This window comes from Ursus americanus, chromosome 27, assembly GCF_024610735.1.
Source record: "Ursus americanus isolate L20-20 chromosome 27, mUrsAme1.1.p, whole genome shotgun sequence".
Taxonomy (NCBI): Eukaryota; Metazoa; Chordata; class Mammalia; order Carnivora; family Ursidae; genus Ursus; species Ursus americanus.
Window position 1 is genome coordinate 15,423,279 of NC_142153.1, and position 14,724 is coordinate 15,438,002.

General features: G+C 43.4%; 1 protein-coding gene across 1 annotated transcript in view; it reads left to right on the forward strand.

Annotated features, from left to right (window-relative positions):
• The window catches only part of TNKS (tankyrase), a 204,332-nt gene extending 198,477 nt beyond the window's left edge, over nt 1–5,855 (forward strand). The window contains exon 27 of the mRNA XM_045779268.2: nt 174–5,855. Coding sequence (XP_045635224.2) covers nt 174–260 — 87 coding nt within the window. The 3' untranslated portion in view covers nt 261–5,855. The remainder of the gene's footprint in view (nt 1–173) is intronic.
• Nucleotides 5,856–14,724: the final 8,869 nt, after the last annotated feature.

Consider the following 14,724-nt stretch of genomic DNA (forward strand, 5'->3'; position numbering starts at 1 on the left):
ATGCAAGATACAGGTATACCTCGCATGTGTGTTGTCTAGGCACCTATTAACTGGCCGGCCTGCGCAGGCTCTTCGGTATTATAGAATATTGATGAGGACCAATAGCCTCTGAGCCTTCGCTTAATACTGTACCTGCCAAAGGAGTGATTTGCTTTTCTTGCGGTCCTTCGCAGGCGTACCCAGAGTATCTCATCACATACCAGATCATGAAGCCAGAAGCCCCCGCACAAACTGCCACAGCCGCCGAGCAGAAGACCTAGTGAACGCCCACTGGGAAAGGCCACATCGGATCTAAACGTGGGACTGGATGACGGTGGATTGTTTCCAACAAAATCAATATTCCGTAAATCCCTGACAGCCTAGAAAGCAGCTGTCTGTCTTTTATAAAGCATCGCTATAGTGATGAATATAGTATGAGTAACTGATACATACTCAACTGCTACTGTTCTCTTTGAGGAAATGTTTACAGGGGCGGCCTTTTACCATATCTCAGGCTCATTTGCATTGCAACTGCCCATTTCTAAAACAAGATTGCTTTGATCTAGGCTTGGAAATGGAAAAAAAAAAAACCCATAACCAGTACTTTCCCAAATTTCACACTTCACGCACTACATTTGCTTTGTCCTACATGGCACGTGTATGTAACAAACGTACACGTAGGCTCATTTTTAATTTTTTCTAAACATGCGTCATTGTCTTTTTTTTCTTTTCATTTTTTTGTTTACTTTGAAAATGAGCCAGAGCCTTCTTGAGGATATTTTGCACAAAGTCACACTGACTAAGATCATTAGCGATTCAACCCAAGCTTCTGGCTGAGCAAGACTTAGTTTCCCCTTTTTTTTTCACTTGGATTTCTTTTGTATCCGTACTTCTTATCACTGTAAATTGGGACAGGAAGGAAAAATATCACGTTTTAGTTTCCTTTTATGAATTGGCCAGTCTTACCAGGGAAAGGCACAAAGGTCAGCCTGACTGAGGAGCTCCCAAGTTCAGAGAAGTCAAAGCCGCTGAGGGCCCCCCGCTCTTCCCAGTTGCAGCCTGCCCCGGAGGCGTTCAGGACGGTGCCGGAGACCCCAGAAGCGCGCGGCCGGGGAAAGGGTGGAGTGAGGGGTCCGGTGTTCATGAAACACAGAGCAAGGGCCGGGGGGGTGGGGGGAGGAACAGCGCTGAGACGAGCGGGGAGCATGTGGTTCCGAGACCACAGCAGGAAAGGAGGGCCTTGCAGGGCCTGCTCGAAAAGTGCGTCTCTCTACCTGAGCCCTACCACCGGCTAGTCGCCCCCAACAGTAACTGCCTTACTGCCAAATTCAGTGGAATTACTGTACTTCGTTAGAGCCACAGTGATCTTTATTGTCTCCAGTTTAGAAGGCTAGGATTCAGACCCTCTTTAGTAAGTAGATATGCAAGAACTTGGGTGTTGGCTCCAGATTTGGGGTTTATTTGGAGTGAGGTGCTTCAGATAGTTTCTGTAGGTCCCAGCACTACATTTTCGAACCATTTCTTCAAGAAGAACAAAAACTGAAACCAAAGCTCGTTCAGTTATTTTTGTGAAGGAAGGTGGAGAAATCCTATACTGTTTCTTCAGGACACTGCTGTTTCGTTTTGCGTGTTTTGATCAATTTTTGCCCGGTGCACACTGACGCTTGTGAAAGATGATCCATTACACAGCTCACACTTGCCCTTTGCACCTGAACCGGATGGTGAATTGACTGCATTAATTTATTTACTTTGACGTGCTGTGCATCTACTCAGCTTTGAAGCAAAAATAACGTAAATGTGGTTTAAAAAAAAAAAAGGAAAACAGTGTAATGCAAACTTGCCATTTCGACGTAAAGTTCCAAAACCTAATTCGTGTTTTAATGCAGGCTGATTAAGCCGTGACCTCACTTAATCTCCTAAAGGAAAATAAAATGGTGACATGCAAACATTCTAGAATAGGCTCTTAAAATATACATTTAGCTTTCTTTTTGGCTTGAGTCCAACGCTAGAACTAGGCCTCGGGAACTAGTTTGAGTTTTCTAGCAGAATCTTGCATGGGTCCTCGACATGAAATCAAGAATTAGCCTCAGTTGTTGCTTCTATTGAAGTTTTAGTGACCCAAGCTGGGTGTTTGTGTCTTGGCTACTTGTTTAATAGCACTAGAATTCCATACGAAGCTTCGGAGTTTCATATTTGTTAAGAGGGCTTTGTTTCCTCCTTCCCTTCTTTTTTGCTTTTTGTGTGTGTGTGTAGTAATGGGTTGAAGAAATGGCATCTGTATAGTTTTTAGTAGCTGTGAAAGTGTATGTTACTTGCCTCCCCACTTAGGTATAGTTTAAAACGGTAAACACAGCTGTGATTCTTAGTTCCATAAAAGGGGGAATATGGGATAGATCTCAAAGCTTTATAGCTTTATTAAAAAGATAAGCCACTATTCGACTGTGCTTATATGTCGTTTCCATCATACTAACTATATGAATGGGTGTTTTAAACTTCGGCCTTACACCTGAGAAGTTAAACTGTGGTTCAGTATTCAAACTGCCGATGTTACGCATCTGATGTGTGTGCCGAGTAAAGGTACCGTGTAAGGAAGACATGTGCAGTGCTTCTTGTCTTGTAACGATTTGTGTGTATAGTAGTTATTGGAAGAATGTGTATATATTATTCATCTGCTAAAGAGAATGGGTTAATTGATATTTCACAGGAGCCAAATACATTTTTTCAAAACTTGAAAACCAAAGGTCATCACGAGTGCCCACAAGTTAGCAAAAGTTGATTACATTTGGAACTTCCATCTATACCAGTGTGAAAAACCCTTTGGAATATAAAAGTATGGCATTAACTTAGGCCAAAATCCACGTAATTTCTTGTGTATGCACTGTATAGAGCACGAGCAAGTTGAGGAGTTCCAATATGGCCTCCCCTGCAATGGCCCGTGTGTTTCCCAAACCAAATGGAGAGAGAATCTGGACACCTCCACGAGCTTTACTGCAGTTCTAAAATCAGATCTTCTAGACCCGATGGTTCCAGTTTACTGGGTAGTGCCCGCTGGGTTCTTGAGTCCCCAATTAAGCATAAGTTAAGTGCTCTGGGCTAGACGCTTTCTCCTTCTACTTGGCCTCCTTCCCTTTTCCCCAGGTTGCTAGTCTGGAATTCTAATTAGCTCCAGTAGTTACCTTTGACCCCCTTCATTTTCCTCCTTTCTTCATCTTGAGTCTTGCTAAAGGAGACTGTACCTCTGTTTCCATATCACAACCAGAACCGGGTATTAGGCCTCATGTGCTCTGCTCCAAAGATTCTGCCAATTTGTTAACAAATGACAGCATGGAAACCAGAGTTTTACTTCTATGCAAAATAACAGCAGTACAACCAGGATTCTTATTTACCTTTTCCTTCTTAGAATTTGGCATTTCTAGCTTTCCAGTAACATAAATAGATTAAATAATATTAGGATGTTTTCATGACGGCATCCTTGCACTCCTTGACCTTGATGTCAGCGGCTAGACTAATTTCCCTTTGCTCTCAAAATAGCAAAGTGCACTGATACATACAGAGAAATGCCTGAATAGGGCAAATAAAGTACTATAGGTTAATATTCTATTATTATAGTCTTTATACAAAAAATAACACTTCAGTGTGCACTCGAAGAGCAGTAGAATGCAATAAGTCGCCTAGGTTTCTCTTTATTTCAGTACATCTGCCAGCTGCACAAGGGTTATTGGCCATTGCTCACCGCCCCCCCTTTCTAAACGCGTGCGCTCTTCGGATTCCTCAAAACAGCCTTGCAAACAGAAATGGTGTTTGTTTCCAAGCACCTTGCCTCCACTGTGGCCAAAACCCACTTGTACGATAATGTGTGACAGCCTTCTTGCTGTGATTTTTGTTGGGCACTTATCTTCCATAGAGCTGTAGACTTTAGTCGTTCAGGGAACACTCAAAACTGACATTAAGGTAGGGTTTCATGTGTCAGAAATTTTACTGAAAAGACTAAACTTAAACTTGTCCGATGTCAACTAAATGACAGAAAAATGAAAAGAAAGTTAATTGTGAAGGTAATATTTGAGCTTTGGTTGGACACTTCTAGCATATGACTAGGAAATGCTTTTTTTAAAAAACCACCCTAAAAAGTAAGGCATCTTCAGATACCTTGTGCATTCTGAAATTAATAGACAATTAAATGTTTCTTCTTAAGAAAGCCTTAACTATGGCAGAAACTTTTTAACCTTTTATAGCCTAATAACTAAAAAGTTGTAGTTCCATTCCTTAGTGTTTGAAAGGTGTCCGTGAGTCGGGCGCGTCTCCACGTAGGTCACAGCCATGAAGCTGGTGTGATGAGGGTCTGTTTCATAAGTAGTGCTCCCTTACATGCTAGGGAGCGGATCTAATCAATCTCTCCCGATTTCTCTATGTCTGAAATTCCTCAGCTATCAGATATTCTAGTTTAAAGAAATGCTAGCAAGATTTCAAAGCCTAGTCAGTGTTGGGGGCGGGGGGAACCAGCAGCATCTCATAAAGATACCCTGTGGGATCTCAGTGTTGCCCACACTGTTTTTTAATCACTTGAAATTATAAGCCATGGTTCTGAGCGAAGGGCAGTAGGAAGCGCTGGGTTTTATACCCTCCAAGACCAAACCCGCTCATGGTGTGACCAGTTATACGTCGAGGGCCCCGCCTCCTTTGAAATAACACACCGCCCAGATGATTGCATTTGCACTCTTCCTTCATTCACATTTTCTCTTCTGCTTTACGCTTTTCACACCCATCCTACCACTCATTTTTTCAAGCAGATTTCTAATGCTCCACAATTCAGATTGTTTTGCTACTTTGTACCTGTCTCCGCACTAATGCAGGCAGCCCTGAAAACCCTTTCTTGATTCAGAGTGTTTGCAAAGAAATGCAGTTAAACTCTGCCAGTGGGGTGTCTCACACACTCCCACGCCCCTCCCCAGGGTTCAGGACGAGAAGCTAGGAAACACAACAGTACAAACAGAACCAAAATCTTTGAGGCTAATAGCCTCGACCTAGAAGATGACCTTGACCCCATAACCATTGTATTCATTACACAAAATATTTAAAGTCTTCATGTGCATATAACACCTGCTTCTGCTTCCATCGTTTCAAGCTCATTGGTCTTTGTGGCGGTCGTATTTGTGTTTGATAGCTACAAACTGAAAAGGTACTTTTATCAACAAGGTTTCTCAAAAACACTTACAAAACCAGCTTTAAGGAAATCTAGAATGTTTCCTGGCAACAGCATTTGGAGTACTAATCATATTTTCCCGTTGTGATGTTGGTCTGTGTGAGTAACCCATCGTAGTGACTCTTTGGCTCATTATTGGTGGTGTTTTTATTTTTAGTCTCTGTGTGACCCACCAGTGGCAGGGGGTTCCGATCCCCTCTCTTTGCTTTGTTGCATATGTCTGTTTGTAGGATTGCCAGATGAAATACAAGACACCCAGTTACATTTGAATTTTAGATGAATAATTTGTTAGCTTAAGTATGTTTCATGCATTATTTGGCATATATTTATGGTAAAAAAAAACCTTATTATTTATCTGAAATTCACATGTAACTGAACATCCTGGCTTTTTGCTTTGTTTTACTATATCTGGCAACCCTATCGATTTGGTCATGGGAGATCGCTCACAGCATGTAAATCCTTCTATAGTCATCACTGTCTTTCACGTGGAATGAAAGACCTTTCTTCCCTCGTCGTCTCCTTTCCAAAAGAGGGCGTCAAGGAACTTCACCTGCCTGCTCGGTGGGTTTCTATTTAAGACATCTTTATGATTATATTTAACCTGTAATTGTGCTTTGGCTCAATGTCTAACAGTACTTGTAACTGTTTAATATTCAATAAAAACATTTTTAAAGTATACTGTGTATGGATAGCAGTCAGCTCTGAAGTGTCTTCTTTTCCCTGTTTGTTCATTTCAGCCTGACCAGCCTTAACACAACTGACCTAAAACTCAGAATACAAATAACGACTGTCCCTCTGGTCTTCCTGTTGAGATCTGTCCTGGCAGGGCCTTATCCGCACCTCTCGGCTCGCAGGGGAGTTAGCCAAGTACAGCATGAGAAGCACAGGCTCCTGCTAGAAATAGCTCTAAATAAAGAAAAATTTAAAAAAAAATAGAAATAGCTCTGAAATGAAGGGGCATGGGCTCTGGCGGCAGACCTCTCGCCGGTTCCCAGGGCAGCTCGGAGGCCTGCAGACGTAACTGAGCCAACTCGGTCCGTCCACCATTCCCAGCCTGAGACCTACCTCATGCAGTGGGAAGCGTCAAATACTCCGCGCAGCGCCCGGCACATGGTACAAACAACATTGTTTCCTTCCATTCTCCTTTCTCTGTGCTTAGTGACTCATCAGGTAGCAGATTGGAAGCTAGAATTTTATCCATAACTTCTTTGCCAGAGGGAGTGTCAGAGTCACAAGGAGAAAGAATTAAGCACTTGAAAGCATGCTAATAACCCTACAAATAATACCTATCACCGAGCCCTTAGTGTTAGGAGTAAGTTGGACAGTTATGTAGTCAGGCCAGGGTCCCCAGCAGGAAAATACGGAGTCAGGACAGCTAAAAAAAAAAAAAAAAAAAAACCACTGACGTCCTGTTTTGCATCTTAGGACCACACTAGCATTCTGATTTGCAGCCTTTGCAGAAATGACTTCAGCAAAATGTCCTAAAATAAGGCAGTTTACCACAAAGCATTTGTCCCTATCACAGGCAAGGGGCAGTTAGGACATAAGCCCCCCGGTGTCAGCAAAAAAGACCATCCGCACGTTGACATTAATAGGTGGACAGATACATGACCAAAGCCCAGTTTGACACGGCTCAGCACACCCCAGTTGCTTAAGAAAGTTCCACAAAAGAGCTCATAAAAACCCCTAAACTTAGAAACCCTGGCGGCAACCCTCTCGGGCCTCCTCCCTCTCTGGGAGCTTTATCCTTTTGCTCAGTAAACTTTGCTTTGCTGCATACCACCTCTTCGTTCGTCATCCAGCCTGCCTCTTCCAAGCAGCTTGACCAAGAACCGTGGGCACTAGAGGCAGAGAATTTCTGCAACCTTATAACAAACCAGGTACTTTGTATATACATACATTGTCATTAATAATCCCAATGATCCCACGAAGTAGGAATTTTAATCCCCATTTTACAGATAAACTGAGACTCAAGGAGGTGAAACAGTTTACATAATTTATGTCCCAGAATTCTTTCCAAGTATAGACTTTGGCACCTATTGTTAGGCACCAATCTGAAGTTTTTGAAGTTTCCATGTTTAAGTGGGCATGAAAACCCCGCGGTGACCCTACTACCTGCTTTTATATTGTCAATGTCTCGTGAGAAGATCAGATCCTAAATGCTGTTAGACTGGGGTTTTCCCTCCGGTTATTGCCAGTGTTAGAAAACGAATTATAGATTGTCTTTTCAATATCTCTTCCTGATAGTTCTTTATTCGTGTATAGAAATGCAACTGATTTCTGTGTGCTAATTTTGTATCCTGTGACTTTACTGAATTCATTTAATTCTAACAGTCTTTTGGCAGAGTCTTTCACAATGACTTTTTAAAATTCAACACCAAAGGCATGATCCACAAAAGAAAGAAACTGATAGGCTAAACTTCATTAAAATTAAAAAAACTTCTGCGAAAGACACTGTGGAAAGATGAGAAGACAAGCTGCAGCCTGGGAGAAAATATTTGCAAAAGACAACATCTGATAAAGTACTGCTATCCAAAAAATACGAAGAGTTCTTAAAAACCCCGTCTTAAGAAATTGAACAAGCCAAATAAAACGTAGGCCTAAGGTCTGCACAGACATCACACCAGAGAAGAGAAACAGATGGCAAGTAAGCCTATGAAAAGAGGTTCCACTGAACAGGTCATTAGGTGAATGCAAACTGAAATAACGAGAAAGCATTACACACCTGTTAGAATGGCCGAAATCCAAAGGCTGGTGAGGACGTGGAGCAACGGGAACGCTCACTCACTGCTGGTGGGAGTGCAAAACAGTACACGCTTTCAAAGTTACTTACACACTCCTAGCCGTCCAGTCCAGCAATTGTACTCCTTGGCATTTAGCCAGAGGAGTTGAAAACCATGTCCACACGAAAACCTGCACACAGGTGTCGATAGCTCCTTTACTCGGAACTGCACCAGCTCAGAAGCAACCAAGATGTCCTTCAGCAGGTAAACAAGCTGCATCATAGGCAGACAATGGGATATGATTCAGCCCTAAAAAGGCACAAGCTGCCAGGCCATGAAGAGACATGGAGGAAACTTGCGTGCATATCACTTAAGTGAAAGAAACCAGTCTGAAAAGGCTACACACTGGGTGATTCTAACTATATGACATTCCGGGAAAGGCAAAACTATGGAGGCAGATGGAAGATCAGCGAATGCCAGGGGTTAGGTGGGAAGAGAGGGGTAAATAGGTGGAACATAGATTTGTAGAGCAATGCAGATACCCGAGGATATTGTGATGGTGGACATGTGTCATTATACAGTTGTCCAAACCCATGGAATGAACAGCACCCAAGAGCGAACCCGGATGAGGGGCACCTGGGTGGCTCCGTCGGTGAAACGTCTGCCTTCGCCTCAGGTCCTGATCCCGGGGTCCTGGGATTGAGCCCCACATCTGGCTCCCTGTTCAGAGGGGAGCCTACTTCTCTCTTCCCCTCTGCCTGCTGCTCCCCCTGCTTGCACATGCTCTCAAATAATTAATTAATTAATTAATTAATAATAAATAAATAAAATAGTGAACCTGGATGTAAACTCTGGACTTTGGGTGATGAGAGTGTGTCAGCGTGGCTTCACCCACTAACAAATATGCCGCTCTGGTGGGGGATGCTGACCATGGGGGAGGCCACACATGTGGGGACAAGGCAGATATGGCAAATCTCTGTACCGTCCAGTTTTGCTCTAAATCTAAAACTGTTAAAAATTCAGTCTATTTTGAGAGAGAGAGAGAGGGATGAGGATAGAAATGTGGTCTGGCAAAGTATAGATAGATTGCTCCATAGAGAGATGAAAGATGGATAGATAGGCTTTCTCCTTTAATAGAGATAGGAAACCTAGAGAGCACATGAAGAAATAAATACTAAATAAAAATAGTTAATTTTGACCTAACTCCTTTGACTTTAAGGAGGTGATTAGAGTAAACATATATTCAAGAATCCTGGTATTTTCAATTAGTTTGAAACTGGGGAGAACAAAGGGGAAAAGCAGAAAATTCTTTGTTTCCTCCACTTTGGACTCGGAGCTGGATTCTATAGATCAGTGCTCCAAAGTTGAGACCCAGGAGGATTATGAGGAAAAGGGAACAGTAAGCCAGACGTGCTCTTCTCCCATGGGTCCACCAGCGTATTACGGTAAAATACAAGGGATGGTCCTTCTCAGAGGTGGGGACCCAGCCACAGAGCGAGCGGCTTTGTTCTCTAAATAGTCTCTAACATAAGGCAAAATAAAAAAAATTAATTAAAAAAAAATAAAGTCAGGCAGGATAGTATATACCGAAGAGAACTGAAAGCAGGGACTCAAAATAGGTATTTGTTTAAAAAAAAAAAAAACACACTATTATAAGCAAAGACAAACGGAAATGTTTGCAATTCATACTATGGACAAGGGGCTAATCTCTTTCATACAGAACAGAGTTCCTGAAAATCTGTAAGATAAAGACAATCAGTTGTGAACACACAGTTCATAGAAAAAAATACAAATGGTTCTTGAATACGTAAGTGTTCTATCTCATAAGAAAAGAAATGCAAGTTAAAATAGTAAATTAATACAACTTACCTATCGGATTCACCCAGGAAGATTTATGACGAAGTGAGTATTTCGGTAAAAAAGCCGTGTGTGGGGGGGAGAAATTACATAAATATAAACACCACATACATTTCCATCAGCCATGCCGCATTCTCTGACCACAGTGCAATAAAACCATACCCATCACGTAGAATAGTTAAAAACCTAGCCACTTGGAAGATTAAAAACACTCTCCTATACCATTCTTGAGCTAAAGAAGAAATAAAAAGTGAAATTATATACTATTTAAAAGTCATGTATCTATACTGTATTATAAAATATTACGCAGCCAGTAAAAAGGGTGAAGGAGAGGGGCGCCTGGCTGGCTCAGTCGGGTGAGCATCAGACTCTTGATTTCGGTTCAGGTCATGATTTCGGGGTCATGCGATCAAGCCCCGCAGCAGGCTCTGCGCTCAGCGAGGAGTCCGCTTGAGATTCTTTCTTGCCCTCTGCCCCTCCCCTGCTCCCCCCTCTTAAAAAAAAAAAAAAAAAGGTGAAAGAGAAGCGTATGTACAGACACAGGACGTCTCTAGAGTGTGCTGTTAAGTGAAAAAGCAGGCTGTGTGTGGATTGACACGTGTACACCAGCATCCCCTAGGGCAGGAGGGTCTGACTAAGCAAAGACACGGTCTCTCTCATCTACTGCTTTATGCCTTTGCAACTCAGAAGACAAGAATGTGATTCCTTCATTTCCGTGTTCTGGCCCAGGGCCATCCGTGACCTGGGGCAACAAGAGTAAATGTCCAGCTGATCAAATTAAGGGCAGGGCAGGAGTAACAAAGAACAACAAGAGAAAAAATTCTGCTAACGATATTATCCTGTCAAGCACATACATTTGTGTGTGGACATATCCTGTCAAACGCATAAATACAAGTCTCAAAGTAATGACGCGAACTGCTCAGTTGGTTACCGAAAGTTAAAGAAGTGGAGGTGGGGCAGGCACATGGAGGAGAAACTTTCCATTTTTACTCCTCAGTATTTGTGTTCTTTGAAAGTTGAGGCAGTGAGCCTATTTCCATATATTAATCACTGAACAGCTTTATTGGGATATAATTTATATACCATAAAGTTCACCCATTTTAGGTATGCCATTCCGTGATCTTTAGTAAGTTTACTAAATTTTAGAGTTGTACAACCACCACCAAACCAGTGACATAAAATCAGCTTGGAACTCTGATGGGAGACACCTGGAGCCTTAAGGCCAAGTTCAGTAGCTTCCCACTGAACTTCCCCACGACACCCGGAAGGAGCCAAGTCCTGAGTTATTGCTCTGATAAGGCTCGATTCCCCGCTTTCACGAGAGATCCAAGCACTGTTTCCAGAAGACTCCCTATTCTGTCTGCTGGCAGCCGCGAGGTTCTCGGGACTGCGATGGCACCTTTGCTAATTACTGCGAGATAAGCTCCCATCACTGAGACACATGAATCTAGAGGCTGGACCAAAACTTTGAGGAACGGACAGTTAGGAAACCCCCAATCTCAAGGGTAACAGAAGACTTTTCTTTATAAAGGCCTCTCCTCCTAAAGACATATGTTGGAGAAACTGATCCTTTCCACCTGTTTCTAACCCCTTTCTGTGCCTCCGCCTGCCCGTCTACCCTCTCACTAACAAACCTGTCTCGCAGCAAGAGGATACCCACCCAGCTGGTCAGAACGCAGGACATCCATCGGACTACGTTTTTTTCCACTGGGTGCGGTTCCTATGCCTAGGAGCCCTTTGTTGGGAGGTAGCAGACACGTGCCCATTTGATGGATGTTACTAATAATATCCTTGGATGAAAATCCAGTCCAGACCTCATATGACAGCATATGTGCTCAAGGGAAGCAGGGGAAGGAGTTTAGCAAGGGTTCCTGGGAACGTGTCTGGCTTACCAGAGACCCCGGAGCTACCCAGGTCTGTCTGCTTCAGCTGCCTGACGGTTCGGTAGCTCTGGATTCTGCTGGTGGAGAATGCAACACACATTCTGTCTAGCCAGCTGTCCTCCATATCGGGCACTCGGCTGGTCTCTGTGCCACTCACGGTGTAGCAGGAAAGACGGTTTGGGTGGACACCGATGTGAAAAGGTAAGGGTGAACTCTCATGCGGAGGTGGGGGTCCTGAAATCGGTGGTTACCTCAAACCCTCCTACCTCCGTTCCCTCCTTGGGTGGTGCTTTTACAGCTTTCTACTTTCTAGCATTTCTTGATCTAAGAATACGTGTGCCTTGTGATGTTTTCTGGATCAGACGGGACCGTTGATAGTATGCGTCGGGGTTGAAAGCTGTTTCCGTGCTTGTAGATCTTAGATGACAAATGTCTCTCGATTAGGAGTGAAACTTGCATTTTTCCGTCTGAGAAGCTTGACACTGCTTCAACCAAAATAGTAGAGCGGAAGTGACATCCTGTGACTTCTGAAACCAGGTCATAAAAAGGGGCGTTGGCTGAAACCCGTATGCTGGAGCTCTGACCTGTCTTGGGAGAAGTCTAACTGCTCTAAGTAGGCCTGTGTTGGCGCTTCAGGTGACAGTCCCAACCGAGCTCTCAGGTGAGAGCCATCGGCTACCGTCATGTGAGTGTGCCGTTCTGGCTGCCCAGCCTCACCACCTTCAGATGACAGCAGCACGAGCCGTCCCTGACTGTGACCACCTGAGACGCCAGGGGAGAACTGCTCAGCAGAGCCTTTCCCAAGATCCTAATCTACGAACTTGTGAGCAAAATGAAGTGGTTATGGGTTTACACATGAAGTTCTTGGGCAAATTGTCATAGTAATAGTGACAATAACTGAAAGTTCCGGTCTGAAAATTGAACGGAAGAAGACAGAGCTGTATCAGACATTCCTGAACTAGTCCTAAATCAGAAATCGACTGTGGGTCTTTAGGGTCTCCGATTTTCTAAATTTTAAGTGGGCCCAAGAATCTCTATTTTTTAAATAATCTCCCACAGCACAAAAGGATGTAAATCCCACCCACCCCCACCTTGGGAGTCTCTCCCGTCTGTTACTTTATCAGTTTTCCTGCCTATCTCTGCATATTTATTTCTCCAGGTGGAATCAGGATCATTTCGCCACGTTCCTCACAAATCCTGCTGGTTTTGAGGTCACATTAAATGTCGATTAATTTACAGAGAAATATCTTTTCAGTATTAAGTCTGTTTATCTCAGCACATAGTATATCCTTTACTTTTTTTACGTGTTCTTTTTGTTTAAGGTTTTATTTATTTATTTATTTGAGAGAGAGAGAGAGAGAGAGAGAGAGAGAGAGAGAGTAGGCACAAGTGGGCAGCAGAGGGAGAAGCAGGCTCCCCGCTGAAGAGGAAGCCTGATATGGGACTCAATCCAGGACCCTGGGATCATGACCTGAGCCGAAGGCAGACGCCCAAGTGACTGAGCCACCCAGGCGCCCCTTTACGTGTTCTTATATGTCCCTTGGTAGGGCTTTACCATGTCCGTCATATGGGTCTTGCCTATCTCTGATAAAGTTTATTGTAGGCTTTTCATCTCTAAATTATATTGTAAATGGGATGTACGACTTCTATTTTATTTTTAATTGATATTTTTACCTAAAAAGGCTACTGATTTTTTCATATTAATATTACAATCGAGCATTTACTGAATTCTCTTGTTTCTGATGGTCTTTCGGTTGATTCTCTTGTGTTTTTCTGACACATATCCTCTGCAAGCAATCTGGCTTCCCAACTTTCCAAATCCTATCCCTTTTTTTTCACGTGCTATTCACATCAGCTAGTGCTTTCAGAAGGTTAAATAATAGTGATACAGTGGGAATGCAAGTTTACTAACATGTTTTCGTACCAATGGAACTTGATACAAGCAATCCACAGATCAGCAGGGGGAACCACTGACTTTCATCCATGTATTTTTCAATCTGGCCTTGAAAAATATTGCTAATTTCCGTGATCCCGATGGAATATGAAGTTAGTAAAATGTCCTAAGATTCTGTGTGAGCCAGGCAGGACCCCTTGTTATCAACGGGGCGGGGTGTCCCAGCGGGGGTAACGCCTTATATATTCTCCTACTATAGCCCTAATCACTTCCTGCTTAGGCTGTATGACCTCTCCCACCACGGAGCCATCCTTGTCACTGGGTCCCGTGCCTGACCCAAAGTAGATCAGATAAAGGACACTCCCTGTCTCTTCTTGCTCGAGTCTTTCTTTCCACGGGAGGCTCTTCCTGGAGAAACCAGGTTCTTAGAGATGCAGGTCAGCCTGCTCCTGTCACTGTCCTTGGGTGGTGGTCAGGGAACAAAAATGGGCCTGATTTTATCGGCCGGTCTACCATCTTACCACCTCTGTCACGAAGGTCACAGGATTATCCAATGCCCCAGACCTTCTTTTGTTCCCTTCCAAGTCATCACAGCAGTGCAGTTTTCAAGGAAAGGATAAACCAGGCCAGACATGGTTGAAAATGTATTTATTTTTCTTCAAATGATCTTTTTCAAGCAATAAATAAAAAGACATGTCGACTCCTCTAAAAAACAAAACCAAACAAAAAAAATCCCCTAAACTATATACATCCTACAGAAATACAAGCATATCAAACGTAGAAATGACATCACTCTGAAAGATGCGACTATTTACAAAAGTTACAAGTATTGCATTGCTCTGTCTCGAAGAAGCCTCTTCCTCATATGACTCATAAGCTCTAAGGACGGGCAGGGTGCTCCTGGGGGACGGGGGTACTTTTAAGAGGTTAAACTCCCCATATCTTTCTTGCTAGACAAGGAACATTTAAGCAAAAACCCCAACATCCAGACACTGTATTCAGGTCCCTAACAATGTTCCACAGATCAGCTGCCCTTCAAGGAGCATGAAAGGTGCCCCGTTCAGGAGGTCGCATGCTCCCTGAGCTCCTGAGAGAACCCATCTTGTCCCTCCACTGGAACTGGCAGCAGGAACCTGCCGAGACAGTGACAAACCCCTGGCTGTGGTTTCTGAGAGACCCGCCTCCAAC